General features: G+C 35.8%; 1 protein-coding gene across 13 annotated transcripts in view; it reads left to right on the plus strand.

The window, feature by feature from the left end:
- Positions 1-20,115, plus strand: part of st3gal3a (ST3 beta-galactoside alpha-2,3-sialyltransferase 3a) — a 394,364-nt gene extending 374,249 nt beyond the window's left edge. For all 13 annotated transcript variants that reach the window (XM_039776580.1, XM_039776584.1, XM_039776587.1 and 10 more), the window contains 2 exons: positions 2,372-2,518; positions 18,700-20,115. In XM_039776580.1, the coding sequence (XP_039632514.1) occupies positions 2,372-2,518; positions 18,700-18,789 (237 nt within the window). In that variant the 3' untranslated portion in view covers positions 18,790-20,115. The remainder of the gene's footprint in view (positions 1-2,371; positions 2,519-18,699) is intronic.
- The last annotated feature ends 308 nt before the right edge of the window (positions 20,116-20,423 follow it).

The following is a 20,423-nucleotide window of genomic DNA, read 5'->3' on the forward strand; positions in this document are numbered from 1 at the left end:
TCTTTCCACTAATTATTTTGGAGATATTCATGTTTTCAAAATGTTGCTAATAAAAAATGACATATTTTACTATGCGGTTAGTGATGGTCAGACAGACAGTTTTCAAGGGTTTATAATTTGTGAGTATTACGTATTCTAGCAAAGAACTTTATAGGCTACCTCAGGCTGAACCCACAAACATGTGGTCACCACGTGCTTACACGGTAATATTCATCTGAGTGGGGGTAACGCTAGAGGCACAATAAACAGGGAAAGGAAGCATAAGGAACTGATCACAACAGATAAACTGACACATCCTCTACTTTGATAATCTTAATTCCTGCCTCCCAGAACAGGGTGCAGAGATGGCTTAATTAAAAATGACCAGGGGGAGAGAGAGTGAGACTTACTGCCTTTTTAGTTTTTTGCACTTCACAAACACTCGAATTCCTTTATTATAGTGTAAGGTTTATTGTTTAATTGATAGAAATAAATGCACAACTAATTAGTGTTAGTGCACTGCTACTATATTTTACAACTATTTTAAAATTAATTTCTACCTTTTATGTTTTTAAATAAAGCATTGAGCAGATTGTACTGTAATGTGTATGTGTATAATATGTGTATACTACATTTAATATTTACCCTCTGATCTATAGTTGGTTTCCACCATGCATCCAGGGCACTGGATTCTGAGATCTTGAACTGGGTGAGGTGATAAGAAAATGGATAAATAGTATCTCGAATATTATTGTGTTTGCATTAATTTTTTGTTTCATTTTATGATTTAGCAAATTTCCAGTGTCAGTGTCATCATTGTTAGGGAATATTAGAAAAGCATCTATGGAAAAGAAATAGTTTCTGTAGTGAATTTAAACTTCATGACATAGTGATAATAATGACTCTATAAACATTCAAGATAAGATTATCAATATCAGTTGCTTACATTTGCTTTTTATCCATCTGTTTTCAAATGTTCTTAATCCAGTTTAGGACTGTTGTTGCTAACCCTAACCTAAACCCACCAACACTGGTCACAAGGCAGGAACAAACTCCACAGAGGACAAACACCCATCTGAGGATACACTTGCATACACATATTACATGTTTCTTCACAAGGGGCCAGTTAACCTAAGATGTGCCTATTTAAGATGGGAGGATAAAACCAGAGTGTTTCTGGACTATATTTTTGTGATATGAAGTACCATACCATGAAAAGCACTGTATGTGTGACAGTATATGTACATATATATGTTTATGCATATGTATTTTGGTTTATTTATATACAGTGTACTATAAATAGATAATATAATTTTATTTTGCTAAGATATATTATGATGCAATGAGCACTCGCACTGATTACCTAATGGGTCATACTTGGTGTTACGGGTCCCAGATAGTTTGTTGTCTCTAATAGTTCATTTACCATTTAAAATCTTTGGTTGAATGGACCTTAAGTCTTATTTTTTTTCTTTTGCCACATTACGTATTGGGATATAAGAACTAAATTAGCTAAAACTCAACATGTGTGGCTGTCATCAAAATATGCACACAAAGAGTGTGAATGCAGGGGAGTCCTTCTGTTTTACCCCAGGCTAAAGAACTAGAAGTACTGTAGGAGCATAATCAAGGTGTCATTTGAGAACAGGAGGGTTTCTACACCTTACCAGGATAAATACTCTTATTGTCCTTTAGCATGTCACCTGCCAGTAAAGAAACCTTGCAGACTTCAAAGATGGACATGCTACTCGGAAGCAGTTCTGGGAGCCCCAGACCTTAAAGGAGAACTGCTGTATATAGGAAGTGATATTTACCTCAGAGTTTCCTGGCTGTACAGTTCTTTGGATGCAGCAATTTGCACTTTGACATTATAAGGAGATAAGCAAAAAAGGGTTCAAGAATGGCATAATAAAGGTGTTCAGTGTAGTAACCAGTTTGTTGTTGTTTATGTATGTTTTAGTAATTATTCATTATTTCCTTCTTCTTTTGTGTATTTTGAATTTTTCATTGAATGTCTTTAATAGATGTTTTGTTTGAGTACTCGGAGATCACAAATTCATTATTGTCTATCCAGAAGCACAATTCACTTTCTTGTTGGTGCAATTTTTTTCATTTAGGATATCATATTCCTAATATAGCTCTTAGGGCAAAGTATACCTCCAACACCTACCTTTTACTGGATATTTATGGAACACACAGTCACTTGACTCTACTATGGCATTGGGCTATTTTGGAATCCCTGATTACATGACATTTGACAACAATTTGAAATGGTTACACGTTAGTTAGTACTAAGGTGTTGGACCAAACATGACAACATCATCAAATGCAAAGGAGGCAAATTCAATGATGATAAACAGCTTTTCTTAATTGCCTTGTTGTTCTCCTCTAGAATATACCAACACTGGGCACTGTTGCAATAACTATGAGTCTTCATAACTGTGATGAAGTGGCAGTAGCTGGATTTGGTTATGATATGAACAACCCTTTTGCTCTTCTGCACTACTATGAAAATGTCAAGATGTCCACCATTAAAGAGGTATGTTTTCTTTACGAATTTGTGTGTGCAAGCATATAACACCATGTATTTACTGGGTAAGCTGTCTTAGATAATTTTAAGACCGTTTTGCTCTACTTACTACAATGTTTTGCAACTTTTTTTCTTCATTTTTATCTTTCCTTGTGTTTTGATGAACTACTGTACTATGAAGTTGTAAGTATGTGTGCTATTATGAAGCTACATTTATATCGCACAACATTTAGATAACTATTATAGTAATCTTTAATGCCAATTTGTTTTAAAATGGGAAAAATATGCAATGACGTTCTCAAGAAAGTAATTTGTATCATGACATTTTAATTCAGTGTTTATTCAAATTGTTAAGTGTGAAATGGTTATGTAAATATTTTAATTGTGAGAAGTATGACAGGTTATTTAAAACCAGACAACTTGATAAGTTAGCTTCAGATAATATTACTGAAGAAAAACACATTAATTAAAGATAAATATTCATGAGTGTTTCACCAGGGCCCATTGAAAAGCTATAGGGAGAGAGTCTCTGAGATTGAGTGTCACAAATATAAACTGTTTAAACATGGAAGACAAGAGTCCAAGGATTCTGTGTTTGTGCAGGTCTACACGGCACAAGTAAATCAGGCATAAATTCTTATAAAAACCATGAGAGTATGTTTAGTTTGACTATAGTTGTTAAAAAAAAATGATATACTAGCTAGATATGTTACATACTGTATTTCTCTTATTATTTTATTAGTAGTATTGATATCTTCAAAATACCATTGTTTTTTCAAAATGCTTGGTGCTGTTTCTTTAATACATTTTGAATATTAATGCTTCAGGCAGGGTGTTCACTATATATTATTCTCAACACCAATGGATAGCAGAGTAGAGATGAAGAGATTTGAACAACACATAAAATTCAAGGTGTGGGAAGTAGATTAACTTCAAGACTAGTCACATGTCAAGACCTTAAGTATATTTTTGCTTAATATTCTTATGTTGGTAGTACTTGGATGAGGTTTAACTAATCATGGTGTCAGACAGCAATGACATGTCTTAGGTTGATTAACATATGAAAGTAAGAATTTCATTGTAATCTGTACATACGGCAGTAATCTTTATAATAGTGTGTTCCTATTAACCATTAGTGTGTCTGGCGAATAAAGTGAATTCTGATTCTGATTACTAGAGGTTGAATTACACCTATAATGGGTTTTTATGTAAAGATATTTGGTATTGATGCATGCATGAAATAAGAGAATGTCAGAGCGTAAGGCCGGAGTTTTACTTCATGCTACACATGCTGCAGTGGACGCTACAGCTACGCGAGCGTTGTAGTGTTCATACTTGTGCGCGTACTTTACGTAAATCTGGAGGAATCCACCAGGTGGCAGTGCGAGATATTATCACGGTGAGAACATGTTCGGCTGCTCTGTGTTGTGAATTGCCTGGAACACTCATTAAATTCTGATGACACCTTACCACAATACTCTGAAAATTATGTTTATTGATTAAATCCATCAATCCAGGGATGTGTCCATTCCAGCAAGCATTGGGCATGAGTGAGAAACAATTCCTGGACGAAGCCTCAGCTCATCGTAAGGTGAATACAAGCACTCGCATACACTAGCCTCATTTAGCGGCACCAAATCCCCAAATCTGCATATCTTTGGAAGGAAACCGGAGCACAGTGTGGAATACAATCAGGAAATACCAGCAAAATAATTCCCTGCGAGACAGCAGTGCTATCGCTTCACCACTGTGACACCCCCATGTGTGTAATTATTCCCTCCATCTGTGTAATTATTAACAGTATTCATTAGTTAAACGAAATTATACTGTATGTAAAATGTAACATACACACTTTAATGCATTTCATCATGAAAGTGGTATCAAGTACAAATCTAAAGATTCTAAATGTGCAGAGAGTTGGAATATCATACATGTCATATGTTCTGTGTGGTGTTCTATTGCTGCTTGCCACTGCTGTCAGTTCCAAGAAGCTCATAGCTATTAAAAACTGAGATGACGTTTACGATGGTCTGCATTAATGATAAAGTAAACTACAAGGTTAAAGTAGACATTTTGAGATTAAAGCAGAAATTTCCACTTTAATCACAAAATACACGTTTTCACCGTGTCCTTTATTTTTTTCTCAGTGGCTCAAATACAGCGCTATACATTATGTTGCTGTTAAGTTGCAAAAAAAAAAAAGACAGCACAAAAGATGTTATGCGAGACTTTTAAAATGTATCGTGTCATTACGATCGGGAACATGCGACGCTTGAATATGAAAGCACCATGAATGCATCTGTATGTCGGCATTTTGCTTCACCACATCAAAGCATTCATCCCGTAGGATCTGCATAGAGGCTTTCTGTCACATGTAGATAGTAAACAGAGACGTTGACGTCACGTTCCAACTTTTAGCACACCGCGCCCCCCGACTTTTTGCTGGTACTGCAACTCGTGCACGCGTCACGCTAATTTCTGAGAACCTGCTCAGAGGACGCGTGAAATGAATGCTGGGAACGCGTGGCAGCCATGATGCGGGCGCATACGAGTTCTGAGCGTGAAGTATGAACCGGCCCTAAAGGGAAGCATTCAGAATAGCTTTGAAAAACACTATGGAGGAGAGATTGTGGAAAAACATTTTTATGAAGGGTAAATAGTCAGTTAGTTGGTTTATATAGAGCTTTTTTGAGCCAGTGTACATAGTAAAGTATATGAAAGTACAGATTAAAGCAGCAATAAAACAAAGTGTAATATCAACTAATATCATGAGCACAAACTTTTTATTTAAAATTAGAGTCTAATAAAGGAGAAACAAAACAGTGAAACTGTGGAAGCTAGAATGCTAGTTGATTTTCTAAAATGCCTAAATATTTTTTCTTTTCTTTAACACTAGAATTGCCAGAGCCTACGAAAAAACTCGTAGATCCGTCCCACCTTAAATCGCTTCTTAAAACCGTTCACAGCTCTCCATCAGTGTCTTTTGTCATCTAAATGTGCTGATAAACTCAGGCTGCAAGCAGCCGGCTATTCCATCCCCCCACCGACTTAGAACGTGCAGAAACTTCTCCCAGCTCATGCCTTGATTGATTTTCTGGGAGTGAAGTGGAGTTTTAGAGTGGAAATAATAGATCGTTGTTTGGAACACACGTATTTCATGTCTGTTCCATTTCTACAGTAATCTGTGTAAACACGTTGTTAAAACAGACACGTTTTTTATATTCTAGTAGTAGATGACAAAATGTAGGCTTAAACTATATAATGTATGAAGCCTGAGTAGAAAGAAACACTTTCACAATACAACACAAATATAACACAACAATTGCGCTTTTATTCTAAAGTGTAACTGCAGAAAAAAAAGCTGCCTTAGCAGGCCATACTGACGCATATTCACTACAACTGGCACGGTGGTGTAAAGGTATCAGCTGCTGACTGGTAATGAAAAGGTCACGAGTTCGATCCCTCACGACTCCGTTTTGAGATGTAAACTGATGTTATTCTTACTATTTTAGAATAAAAACATACATTTGATTTCAGTCTGTAACAGCCGGTGTAATTTATGATACTTGTAAAGGTTAGCTTTGGTTTTTTTTTATTCACTTTTCATTCTCTAAGTCGCATTCAAACGTTTCTGTTTTAAAAATGTGTTTACACAGATTACTGTAGAAATGGAACACACATGAAATGCGTGTGTTCCAAATAAGGATCTATTATTTCCACTCTAAAACTCCACTTCACTCCCAGAAAATCAATCAAGGCATGAGGTGGGAGAAGTCTGTGCACATTCTAAGTCAATGGAGGGATGGAATAGCCGGCAGCTTGCAGCCTGTTTTTATCAGCACATTTAGATGACAAAAGACGCTGGTGGAGAGCTGTGAACGGTTTTAAGAAGCGATTTAAGGTGGGACGGATCTACGAGTTTTTTCGTAGGCTCTGGTAATTCTAGTGTTAATAGTATACCTATAGTGACTATTATTTGTTTGAGACAGTTAACTCAGACATTATATTGGTGCATATTACTGAAAGTTATTTTTTAGAAAACATAACAAAACTTTGCACAGCCTTTTTGGTTTTTAACTGACTGAAAATGACATTTAATTCCTAATCCCATTTTGCCTGTCACTAAACCAAGTTTGAATTTATGTAATGCACACTTCACATGTTTACCGAAGTTTAAATAAACAATAAATACGGTAATTCCATTAGAAAATTCCCAGCTGAAACTCTACCTCAACAAAATATTAAATGAACCATTTTGACTAGAAGCTTAGAGAAAACTCCAATACGTATTGCTTGTTTTTATATTATCTTTATCCTGACCTTATTATGACTTTCTTAAGTTGAGCATTATTGTTAAGGTGTCCTAAATCAGAGTAGTTTAGTTTGAAAGTACGGCAAAAAAATGACATATATATTTAGAGTAGGGAGCTTCACTCGCCAACCCCTGTGTTTGGTTCATCGGATATGCAATTAAAGTTTTGTTTTTCTTTGGAATTGTTTCTATTTCATTATTTGCATTTTTGCTTTAAAGAAACTTTAAAAACAATATTTTTTGGAGACACATTGTGACAATGCAACGTATAACTGCCCGTGAGTGACTATTTCTGTTTCTCTAATAAATAATCTCACTTTTTCTAATGTTTGTCCCTGTGATTTATTGATTATCATAGCAAAAGCTATTCTCACGGTAAACTGTAAACATTTTAATACAAATGGTATATCACAATCTCCTTTGGTGTGCAATGTTATTCCCAGAATATATACATTGCCTTTCTTTCTGCCTTTTAAAATTTGCATCACTTCTCCGTGATCATCAATATACACCTGACTGAATTGTGTATTCTTTGAAATTCAACTTGTTGCTTTAACTGTTCCGGGACCACAGATTCTAATAGCATGTGGTCCATTATTGTGTAAATCCACGTTTTGTGCATTGAATGATGTGAATGCGAAAAGACTTTGTTGTCTACTCTTTGCCTTTTATTTCTGACCTTGATTTGTCCTGTTGTTTTTTCAATTACACCTGGTTCTGATGATTAATCACCTTTTGTTTGCGGTAATGCAATCTTTTATATCTTTTCTCTGATACTGTAGCGACTGACGTGATAAAGTGTCACAAAAGTTTTACTTGAACAATCGGCGACTTCCTAAACCCAAACACAACTTTCTAGCACCCTCTCCAACCCCTCCTCCTCCGGGTCTCGCCCCCCCCTTACCGCATCAATCAGTACCCTGCTATCAGTCTTCTGTGCTGTACTCCACCCTCCCTCATTCGGACTGAACAGTCACTTAAAACCAAAAAGGCGTCAACTTGGCTGGGACGCTACAATACTTTTTAATTATACTACTTTCATATCCTGTACCTTTCTCTGCATGTGTATCGCACCATTGTTTGTTTGAGCCTTTCGAATTCCACTGCTTTCATAATCTCTTATCTGCCTTTTTTTCTCTCCAACGCCTTTGGGTCTCTATTCTCCGTATTGTCCTTATACGCTTTATATAGGCTGAAAGCACAGGATGTGTGTGTGCTACGTGCTTTTACACGACTGAGTGTTTTTTGAAGAGTGTGCTCTTATATGATATCTTTTGTAAGTAGGGCGTGTCTTGCAAGAATCTCATGTTCCACATCCCCATGAGACGTCCCTGGGACAATCTCTTGGCACCGAGTCTCATGTTTAAGGTCCCCGCGAGACAGTCCATGGCAAGTCTCTTTTGTCTTGCGGGTCTTTTAAATGTCTTCTGAGAACTTCCGAGAAGATCACATATCGTCGCCTTGCTTTTGCTTTCCAGGATTTTTTTTATAATAGAGAGATGTAATTGTTTTTGTCAAAAACTAATCTTGTATGTCTTTTATCTAAATAATACGAGGGGGGACCCAAAAATATCCGGAATTTTGTTGTTGTTGTTAGGTTAGTACTTGTAGTACGTGGTTGGGCGATGTGAGGAGTGTAACTTGATCGCCCTAGCCCTAGTTACAAGTCAGTCTGCCAAGTGCCATCAGTCTGGAAGGTTGTGCTTGTGTTAAATGAATTTTGTAAAAGTAGTTTTGTGCAAGTGTCGTTTTTTTACGATTGCCGATTATCGTGAGCAACGCGTGGCAGTGAAATTTTGTTTTCTTCTTGAAAAAAGTGTTGCAGAAACTATTTTATTGAAACAGTATGACAACCCTGAACCACCCACCCTACTCACCGGATTTAGCTCCATGTGATTTCTTTTTGTTCCCTTGGATGAAAAAAGACTTGAAAGGAAGGCGTTTTGCTGACTTCGAAGAGGTAAAACAAGAAACGATCAGAGCATTAATGGCCGTTACTTCAGACAAATTTAAAAAATGTTTCAAACAATTGAACAAACGGTTAGATAAGTGTATTTCCGGCAATGAAGAGTACTTTAAAGGAGACTAATTGTAGTTTGTACAGAAAATTAAATTAAACACGTTTCAAAAATATTTCCGGTTATTTTTGGGTCCCCCCTCGTATATGTGCATGTATGTGTATGTACTGCTGTTTGACTAATATTGAAATTAATTTTGCGCTATATATATATATATATATATATATGGTCAAATGTATAAGAATACCTCTGTTTTTCCAGTTTTTCTTCAAATTTAACCAGTTGAAATGCTATGATTGACCTAAAATGATGAAAATGTAAGAAGTAAACTGCCAGAGGATTAAATTTAAAGTTCAGGTTTGCAAAAACTGAAAATAAAGAAAGTATCAGAATATTACAAATGGGCCTTCTTCAGGGAACAACTAATAGGTTACAACTTACAGATGTTCTGCATCAATTAAAGTAAATTAAGCCTTTCAAGTTGAAGCAAACAGTTTTCCCAGGTGTCCCAACTTCTGTTGATTACTTAAAACCCCTCAGTCTGTCTTAAAGCAGAGCTGGAACAGACTGTGTTACTACACCCTCTGAAGTACTACTTGCATAATATTCCAGCGATAATGGCAAGAAATGGCAATTAACAAATGTAATGAGACTGAGCATTATTACCCTTAGAAGTGTCGGCCTTTCTTTTAGGGAAATTGACAAAAAAAAAAAAAAGAAAGAGTACAGTGTTCTACACAATCTAAAGGCATTTGGAAACTGGAAGAAACTCTGATAGATAGGAAAGAGATGTGGTGGACCCAAAGTCTCACAACATAACAGCTTCAAGTACAGCTTAACAGTGGTCAAAAAAGCAAATCTCAGTTTCTACTGTGAAGAGAAAACTGTGGTTCAGGTTTGACAGGGTGAGTGGCAGTAAGAAAGCCATTCCTTAAAGGACAAAATAGAGCCTTGAAATACCGGCTGTGGACTACTGCTGAGTGGACAAAGTCTCCTCTTCACAGCGGAAACTGAGACTTTCATATGTCTACAACTGTTAAGCTGTGCTTGAAGCTGTTTTGCTGTGAGGTGCCAATGATTCTCAGAAACTTTTGTTCTGATTGGTTGTGACTTTTCATCATTATGAAAAGTGAACATTCAGCTGTTATATCATACCTGATGTTAACAGTAAAAATGACTGAGTTAGTGTAAGTCACCCTAATGCAGGGTGTTCATTAGAAATGCAACGATGTAGAAGTACATAAAAACAAGAATAGTTGTGTCAGATATTTGAATTATTAAAATGTGTGCTTCAGTTTAAATATTTAAAGTCAAAATATTCTCGATTTGTAATAAAAATTTGCAATTTTTTTGCCCCCTTATAGAGAGCTGTAGAGTGCAAGAGGCCTAGCAAATGACCAAAAATCAAAAATAACATCATATTTGTAATCACTGACCTAAATAGTTATTCAGATTTAGGAAGAATGTACCTTCACTAAGTGTTTGCCCTTGTCCTCCACTTTTTGTCCTAATGTTATGTGAGCCTCTAGTGGTGTTTTTAGGATTCAACTAAGTGGAAATGATTGCTGAATGTTGCTGAGTTAGCTTCTAACAAGTAAAAAGTCAGTATACCAATATAGTCAAAAAGATGAGTACAAGGAGTAAGCAGGTATTATGTAGTCGACAGACCAAAATGTAGTCAGAGGTCTTAAAACATAAACAGAGATTCTGAGCAAAAAGCTTTAGTAACACTTCAGAGCTAATAAGATCAGACAAGGTCATGGCATTCAAAAGTAATTCTAGATGCAAGGCAGTGGCAAGTAGAAGACACGCGGTCAAAGGTAAACAATATGTAAAATGTCTGTATTAATGGATTTGTCGGAGCACAGGCATAACACTATCAAACAGTCAAATTACTATAATTATTTTGGCCATTAATCATGACAAAACATCGTATTTTTAATTAAGTTTTTGTTTTCCATTATCAGAAGTCAATTGAACTTTGTGATTTCTCTGCCTCAACTTGTAAATATTGGAAAATAATAAACAACTTGGTGAATTCTGCACATTTTTCAATTTTTTTTCCATTTTGCATGATAGGGATGATCTAATAGCCAAGTTTGGTTTCCCTGTAATATTATCTTTTTTATTAATATTTATTGCTGAGTTGGGTAAATAACTTCTTAGGTCACATTCACAAAGATTTTTTAATGCAAGCTCCAGGCCTGTTATCTATGGGCAAAAACATACTATTGGGTTAGGTGATCCTTTTTTCTCTTATTCTTCGTTCACTGTCTCAGCAGACATGTGTAGCTCTTGTGTTTCAGTTTGCTGGTACAAATGCCATGTTGTTGCAACTGTTAAATTATTGAGTGCAAAGTAATTGTTTTCTAGTGACCTCCTTTCAAGGCTGGTGTTAAAACAATTTGTTTTTTGGGTGGTGCTGTCAAGTTGAACTTATTTTATTGTAGGCATCAGTGCTTTAAGCAGAAAAGGTTGTATTTAATATGCTGCATAAATTACTCTCTGCTATAAAAAAGAACCATATAAGGTAGAACTAAAACTCAGATATCAAAAATTTGCCTTTAGGAAATTTTATAGGAGCATTCAGCTCAGCTAAATAATGAATGACTCTGTTACTAAAAGCCTGTAGTGAATATGTCTGTGGTATTTTTGTGTTTATAATGTGGGTTTGAAAGTAAAAATTTTGTGATCATTGAGAAATAGCTCTAGAAAATAAAAGTGCAGACAGAATTTGCTTTGTTTATTCAACGTGAGAGAGATAAAGTCTAAACTAAGTAAGTGGTGCCTGATAATTATTACCTCTTGACTGAAGAAGATCCACTGTACCTTTTCCAAAGGTTAAGTGCAGCACACACTAGTTAATTTACTATTTAATAATAGAAGAGAGTGTTGGGTTTCATAAGCCATTCAACCAATCAGTTATTCTAGGCAAACTTTGGAGAATTTCACCTAATTAAAGACAAGCAACAGATTGGTCAGCATAACAACTTTTTGCACTCTTTGACAGAATAGACCAGAAGCCTTGTTAAACAGTACAAATTGCAAAACTGTTATTCTTTTATGAAGCAGCAAACTGACGTTTGAATCTGGTGTTATTCTGCAGACTTGTAGGATCAAGGTATATTCTTCTTTGCTAAATGTTTAGCAACTTTTCATATAATAACTCTTACGGACTGTGGTACAAATTGACTTTAATTTTTGACAGTCTTTTATTGATAAATTTTTGAAGTAATTGAACTTTATAGAAACTGAATGAAGAACATTCATCAGATATTGCCTGTAGTAATAATATAACCTTGAAGAAAGATTTCTTTATGGATTTGACCCTTAGGTTTCAAAATCTTTGATGTTGAACCTGAGGATCATGGGACGCTCTGTCCCCTGCTGTGAAAGACTGTTATCCTGAAATATTACTCATTACTTCCTTTACCTCCTTCTCTTCAGGTGTTTAAAACAGAACAGCCTCTGATGTATATTTCAAAAAACACAGCAAACATTGTCAGAAAAATTATAAAACTCAATAATAGTCAGTTTTTACATGAAATCTACCATTATATACTTAGTGCTAGGATATGTAGCCGGAGAAGCTTTTTGCACCAGGTCCTATTAAACAAATGCAGCTGTAATTCATTTTATGCAATATTCTTGCTACTTTTGTAAAGTGATGGTCATGGTCTGCATTATATTTATGTACTTCTTATCCACAAAAACACAGTAGAAATAAAACAAGTTAAAAATCCAATTAATTCTTAGCTCAAAATAAAAATTGCTTTCTGTTGCTAAATATAGAAGAGAGTACTAAAAAGTGATCTTTTTTACAGATGTCATCAGTGCTGGAGCTGCATTAAACTATATACTGTACATACATTAGGGTCCAAGCAATCTTCAGTCAAATTTAGCAGTTTTCCACAATAATGTGAATGATTCGGTCATACTGACAAATACGAGTTCTTTGTCAAATCCATATGTTGTAAATTAGAAGCATGCCTCTAGGAGAGTATCCTGAAATCACTGAAGTCCTGTAATTCACTTCAATTGATTGGCTCCTGCACTCTTAGCAGCAGACCAACGTACACATGTGGAAGATAGTTAAAAACAAAGTACAAGCACTCTTAACAAGACAAGCAAAAAAATAAAAACAACAAAAAGCCCCAGTTTCCACTTTTATACTAAAGGTTTGAAGAGCTGGTATCCATGACAGGTGAAAAACACTTAATAATGTAACCGTAATATCACAGTTAAGCACTACTATAAAAATACAGAAAGGTCCTTGTGCAGAGTTGCTACATGCACCCCACTCCCTGGGCCTTATATGGGTCCAAAATTAGTCTTGGCGTTAGTCACATGAACAGTATTTTACCTTGTTTCTAGGGTCAGTACAGGTTATTGGATTAGACAATTCCAATTCTAATTTTTTTTTTCTTTTTTCATTTCTTTAACAAACTTTTACACTAAGCTCCTACATAACCAGATGCAGAGAAGCCTTATGTTCTATATTATGTTCTTTGGTATTTTAATAAATAAACTGTTTACCACAGGTGTTGCCTGTTTGTTTTTTTATTAACACAATGAAATTCAGTAGGCTTATTATTCAGTGATCATAAAAATGCTAAAATAAATAAAATTCCCTTTTTTAAGTAATTATGTAGGGAAAATATGTATCCATTTATCCAAAGCATTAAAGAAAAAGTTTCTCATAATTACAAATTCTCATATTGTTTAATTTTTTTCAGTGAAGCACTTATCTGAAACAAAGCTTAATTTAAAAAATTTAGTTTTCTTTGTCTAAGAAAAAAATATATTTATTCTTGGACATTGATTCAAATAATTGATATTGGCTTTTAAACACTAATGTAAAATGTAAATATACATGCACTTATATTGGTTTTAATCATTAATTGTATGGCAGCGTTTTTCCGCATTGTACCAGCTAGACATTCCTAATTCTTGAGGTGACATTTATAAATATGAATTACCATTTTAATTATTCAGTATTTCTTTCTTACATGTGTTTGTGGCACACATAATAAACACAGTATAAACCTTTTAAAAAGCCAGAAATTTGTCAAATATTCATAAGATGTTTATCAAGAAGACACAAGGCTAACATGCCCCACAGGTTTACAAGTAAAATTGACAGATTTTGCTATTAAGCTAACAAGCCTATTGTTTACTAAGCAATTTCAAATTCATCCTTATCTCTTTTGTTTTTCTAATTGAAAATGTGAGCTACTGAACTTAACACACGCTTGCTCACCCTCCAAATTCAGACAAGCAGTGTTTGTTTTATTTAATGGTCAAAACAAAAAGTCTGAATTCATTACAGTAGCTTTTCTTACTGGTTATCTAATTGCACAGGATGACTCCGTAAATTCCTTTTTCTCAGTCTATTACTCAGTTTCGTTTATGGTAAAGTCTAATGTTTCAATCTTTCTCCTTCTGGTAAAACCAACTTTACTGCTTTCGGTTTACAGGAAGATCACTGCGATAAAAGACACGTGCTAGCTCAACTACCGTAATACCTCACAGAAAGGTGCACTACTTTTTTTCTAAATGCCTAGGAAAGGTGGTGAACCCTTAGTCTAACCCAGTCCACCACAATACAGTGAATCTCTCAATTGCATATGTTACAAGACCAGCGCACATTTTCTGCAACATATTATTTTTGAAGGAATTCTAACTGATGGATATTATGAATCATGATCTGAGGATTTAATGAAACATTCAAGGAGCCCTAAAACCTGTGGATCAAAAGCCAAGTGAGTAGAGCTGTCATCTGTAAATTCATGTATCACTGTAACCTCATGCATATACAAGACACAGCTGCGGTAGTAATTAAATTCAGTTCTAATGGAGGTCTGCAATATACGTGGCCACCATTGTTTTCATGGTCCAATTCAGTCACTTAGATTGGTTTGAGGATGGTATTTGCAGAGGATGTTTAGTGTTGACACCCACAGTTCACAAAAAACATCTCCATTACTGAACTTATGAATTGTGGACTCCTCTCAGGTAGAAGAATCTTTTCCCTAGTAAGAAAATATTTCATATTTTAGGGTATAACATATTTGGCAGTTAAAGCAAATACTGTAGCTTTTTTGTGAAGTAATGGATTACAGTGATCAGATTTGTCTTCTATGACTTGATGTGATGCACTGTGCACATATCGAACTCTCAGACTTTTTGTAGTTCATGGCCGAGTCCCACAGTGAGAGAATAAGAGACTCGAGACAACAGTTTTTAGCAAAGTTCAAAATAACAGGCTGTTTTTATTAACTTGTGCACTCTCAGTAATAAGTAAATTGTGTAATTCTAAAATTCAAACAGTTCAGTCCAGTTTCTCTGATAGTCAGTAGGATAGTCATCCTTACCCTCAGACTCTGTGAGAATAAAACAATATTAACAGCAGTCATCCGAGAGACTACTCGCCCCGACCCAACCAAACTGTACTAACCTAAATGCTCCTGGATTGCATAACCCCATGCAGAAAAAGATCAGTTACCCTCAGCTGCCTGTAGTATGAGGAGGAGTCAAGCTAAAGTTAGAAAATGGGATTTATTACAAAATGAAATGAACCTTAACAAAACTGATAATGTCATTTCTCAGTGTTGTCTCCACCCATTTCAATGCAGTTGCGCCACCTGCCTGGAAGTGCCCTGATTCCAGAAGAATAAAAGGTTTTGTCTTGTCCTCACAACCACTCGAGCAGTCCAAAAAGGTGAAAATCACACAGTGCCAAATCTGGCGAATAAGGAGGATGTGGCAATACCTCAAACTTCAGTTTCTCCAGACAAACCTTGGTGTTCTTGGCAGTGTGTGGGCGGGCATTGTCTTGCAGCAAAAGGACTCCTTGAGACAGCAGTTCCCGCCATTGGATTGAATAGCAGGCTTCACATTGGTCTCCAGAAAGTCACAGTAACTTGCGCTAGTGACTGTAGTAGTACCCCTCGGCATGTAGTGTTCGACAGTAACTCGGCTGCACGAGTGGTTGCGATGGAAAAGACAAAACCTTTTATTCTGCTAGAATCCAGGCAGGTGGCACATGGGCATTGAGAAGGGCGGGGACTACATTGAGAAATGAAATTATCAGTTTTGTTAAGGTTCGTTGCATTTCCTAGTAAATCCCATTTTCTAACTTTAGCTTGACTCCCCCTCGTAGTTTAATCCCCCTTACTCCACCTCTTTTTTTTTCTCACTCTATGTGGCACACTGACATTGGCATGTCACTACCTCTCCCTTGTGCAACCACTTGCAAGACCCACACTCTATAATTTCTAGAGGTTACCACTTATTAATCTCTGTTCCGGCTGCTCTCATTTCCTTTTCCCTGCACAATTTCCCAACAAAGCCACAAATCCGACATGCGCTTGTGCACATACACATATGCTGCTCATAGCCTGCACCTCCCATCACTTGGTACTTCCAGGTACACACACCAGGCTGATTAAATAATAGGATCTGTGGCACGACTTGCCACACACTTTTTAACTGGGAACAGTTCTACAATTACTCTCCGTTCCTTCACTATACGACTGAAGTATTTCAGCAGTCAGACCAGTTGGATTCTGGTATTGTTTGCAGAATAGACACTGCTGCACGTGCCTCAAGTATCTTTTTGGAGTGTTGTCCACCATGCATCCTCTACAATCTTCTTTAAGGTGACCTGAAAGGGCTGTCATCAGCATGTCAAGGACTCAGGGATGACAAAATATTAATGGTCACTCCCAGCTTTTCAACAACATTATAGGGCTGTAATATTTTTTATTTCTCATGCTGTCATGTTTCCCTCATGTAACCAGGCAAATGAGATGGCACCATGCAGAATTTACAGTTAATCAGTGATTATTCACAAGTTGTCATTTTGAAGGTTAGCTATTGGCTTTTATTTTACAGTTTATCTAGAAGTTCATGTCTTAATTGTTTTATATACTGACAACAAAACAAGCCATTTCATTTGGGTGTCAAGACCCTCATGTTGCAGTATGTCTGTTTCCTGTTCTTTTGTAACAACTTAATACATGAAAATTGATTGTTCCTAAAACAGAATTTACATTCAAAACATACCATACTTTTCCTAAAAACTCTGACCTTTTGTTTTCAAATCATGCGATGAAAATGTCCCTCTTCATCCTAATAAACTTGCCTGCCCTCCTATAAATAATTTTGTCAGAGAAACATATTAGATCGAGAAATGATACAGTGATATCAGGTTCCTGATTCACAATAGACCATGTTAACTTCAAATAAACAGCTGCTTGTCCATTTTCAATACCATTTATCCAGTTCAGGGTTGCATGGGCTGAAGCCCCTATCAGCACAAAGTAGAAATCAACTCCAGGCTAGGCCCAGGACCAGGCTAATGTAGAGTCATCAGTACTCCTAAAAAGCATATCTTTGAAATGTGCAAGAAAAATCTGGGGTGTGTCTAATTAAACAATGGCTGAATGTCACTCTATATTGCATATTGTTTCATTCCAAAGCATCATGAGCTAATTGTTTTCTACTAGCTAAGCCATTCAGTTGGGGTGTCATAAGGACCTTGCCTTCTGTGCAAACATAATAAAGGGGTTGGTTTAGTCAATCTTTTGTTAATTGTGAGAAAGCAGAACTTTACAAAATTTAAAGAAAGCCCCATTACAGACAAATACACAGAGGGAAGACTTGGTCATGCATGCATGTGTGTAGATTTAAACAGACATGTATGGATGACATGTATTTACAGTATACTGTATTTATGAATGAGTAGCCAGCAGTAACTGATGAAGACAGTTCTGTGACAAAAGTTGAAAATATTCTCTTAAGCATTTGTATGTATTTGATGTTTTCATTTGTATGAATTTTATTCCACATTTATTTTGTGTGGGTATATTATACATAGCTCTAGTGAGAACAATATTCTAGTTTTATACAAACTAAAAACAACTGTTTCAAGCTCTTGCCTTCCTGTAATTTTAATGCCTCCACTTGATCATACACTACTTTAAGCAGTACTACTTTTTAAGCAGTTTATGTCCAGTAAATTATCCTGAAATGGCACAAAGGTGTAAGTAGTAAACTGACAAGAGTTTTTATAAAAAAAAAAAAAAAGTTTAGGTTACCAAAAACTGAAAAATAATGTAATTTTTAGAGTTTCTTTTTGAAGGAATTTAGCTGGCAGGAACTGAAGTAAATGAAACCTTGAAAGTTGATACAAACAGTTCCTTCAGGTGTCCCATCTTCTGAAGATGGGACACCATCACAGATATGTTTAAATCAGCATTGGAACAAAATGTGTTGCATTTTGCCTCTGAAGCATTATTTGGACAATATTGCAGTGTATATTACTACCATAATTTGTGAAAAAAGGCAATTAACAAAGCAAAAAAAAAAAGACTATTATAATCCGTATAACTGGAGGTCTTTCCTTTGGAAAAATTGCAATATATGAAAGGCAGAAATTGACTTGTCCCTAAGAAACAAGTTAGAAAACAAATTAACAGCAATATGGTCCCGAGTTCCTGAGTTTGGGATTCTAGTGCTCCCTTTCCTTTCACTCTTTTTCTAGTGCTACTTTCTTCCTACAGCCAAGGTTGTGCCTTTCCTCTCCTTTTTTGGCAGTACCACAACAAAAAGATGAGGTCATGGGCTCAGACCATAGGCATTCACTTTGTGCAGCTAAAAAACACCATTTAGTCTTTCTTTATTTAGCATATCACCCTATGTAGAGAACATTACATTTCAGTTATTTCTTTTTCTAATCGCATTCTTTAAAAGTGTTATTACCTGCAAATATTACTACAAATGTAACAGTGTTTTTGTGTCTGATGGACATTTTGTACTGATGACAAATCCTCTCTGTTGTCTCATTTTCATTTTAGTCATGGACCCACAACATCCCAAAGGAGAAGGAGTTTCTCAGAAAACTTGTAAAGGCCAAAGTCATCACAGATCTTACAAATGGAATTTGATTCTTCTACAAAAAAACAACAAAAAAAAAAAAACAACTCCTTTCCTGTTGGAGATTGGCTTGCATGAAGGAACATGCAGAGAGTTACTTTTATTTTAACTTTGTGGTGCCTAGAAGAGACAAACTGGAAAGTCAGACCAGCCATGCATTTTACTGGAACTCTCCGAGCCCAGTGGATTTTACTTTTAGTACTCAATTTTAGGCCGATGCAACTGGAAGTAGGTTGGTGGTGAGGGACCGTTAGACTTTTATCTTTAAGACTTAAGTATTTAATTCTTATTTAATATGAAAAATAAATCCACAATACTGTTGGATGTGCCAAATGTACCTCTGGAGATGATGCCCTCCAAATTTGCTTGAATGTATATGTACAAAAAATAATTATGGTATTCATTTGTTCATCTATACAGTACATGTATGTTTTGATTTATTTTATATATATATATATATATATATATATATATATATTTGTTTGTTTATTTTTGTGTGTGTGTGTGTGCAGTGCCCTTTTGGAACTACTAATATGGGTGTGTCTCTGTCCTGGCATCAACGAACATCCCCTGCTGCTATTATTAAAAAGGGCCAAGTGCACTCTTTTATGTTGATTTTGTTTTTAAAAGAATGTCCCAGTCCCAATCATTCTCTCTATTCTCTAAGAAGGCAATCTTTGTTCTAGATGCAATCCGCCAACCTTTGTGAAGGCTGATATTTTATTAAATCTGAATGTCAGGTTTTACAAGAATAAGCTGAAGAACTAACTGAAGGAAAGGACAAGATGTGGAGCAAAGCAGATCATGTGTTTTGGTAACTGTAACCTCACTAACCCCACCACCAACATGATCTATCTACTTCCCATTCTTCATACTCTAGCCATGCTTGAGCCATGCTGAAGTCTTTGAAAGCCAGTACCAATATGAATACAAATCAGTATTATTTTGAAAGAGATGGAAAAGAGAAAACTGTATTTGTTTTAGAAAACGGAAAGAAGGTGGCCAAGCAGACTTGGTGTAGGAGCTATTATTGTTCAAGAACAAGTCCTTCGCTGTATCCTGCCATGACCTGAGCCATCAGTCTGCTCTATTGAAGAATACAAGATCCTGGTGTTGTCATGGGTCAGATACCAAGCTGCTGTTTCTGAGTGACAAGAGACTGGATAATCTGGACCAGATGGGAAATGAACAGTAGAACTGTAAACACAGATATGTTTTTGTTTTTTTTTTCTTTCTTATTTGTCCCATTGTGCTTGGAAGAGGATGTTGGGAACCAAGAATGATTACAGTCACTATATTATAATGTATTAAAAGACTTTTTAACATTAGAAAGGTTACCTCAGGAGGAGATTGAGGGTTTTTGTCTTTCTTTTGCTAAAATACTCTGATTAAGTAATAACTGGGTTCTTTGCACAAATTTTGCACAAAATATAAATTCATGGGTTTATGATTTGTTTTAGTCAGATTTTAAAGGAATATCTGTTTGCCTAGCAGAGCTGTTTTGCTTACGTACTTGCATGATGTCTCATCTTAACTCTAATTGCATTTTTTATGTATAAGGTGGTCCAGATCTAATTATGCAATTTTCATTACGCTATAACTTAAGTTTATTACATAGAAAATCACCCGAAAAATCCTAGATTAT

Source organism: Polypterus senegalus, chromosome 14, assembly GCF_016835505.1.
Source record: "Polypterus senegalus isolate Bchr_013 chromosome 14, ASM1683550v1, whole genome shotgun sequence".
Lineage (NCBI taxonomy): Eukaryota > Metazoa > Chordata > Cladistia > Polypteriformes > Polypteridae > Polypterus > Polypterus senegalus.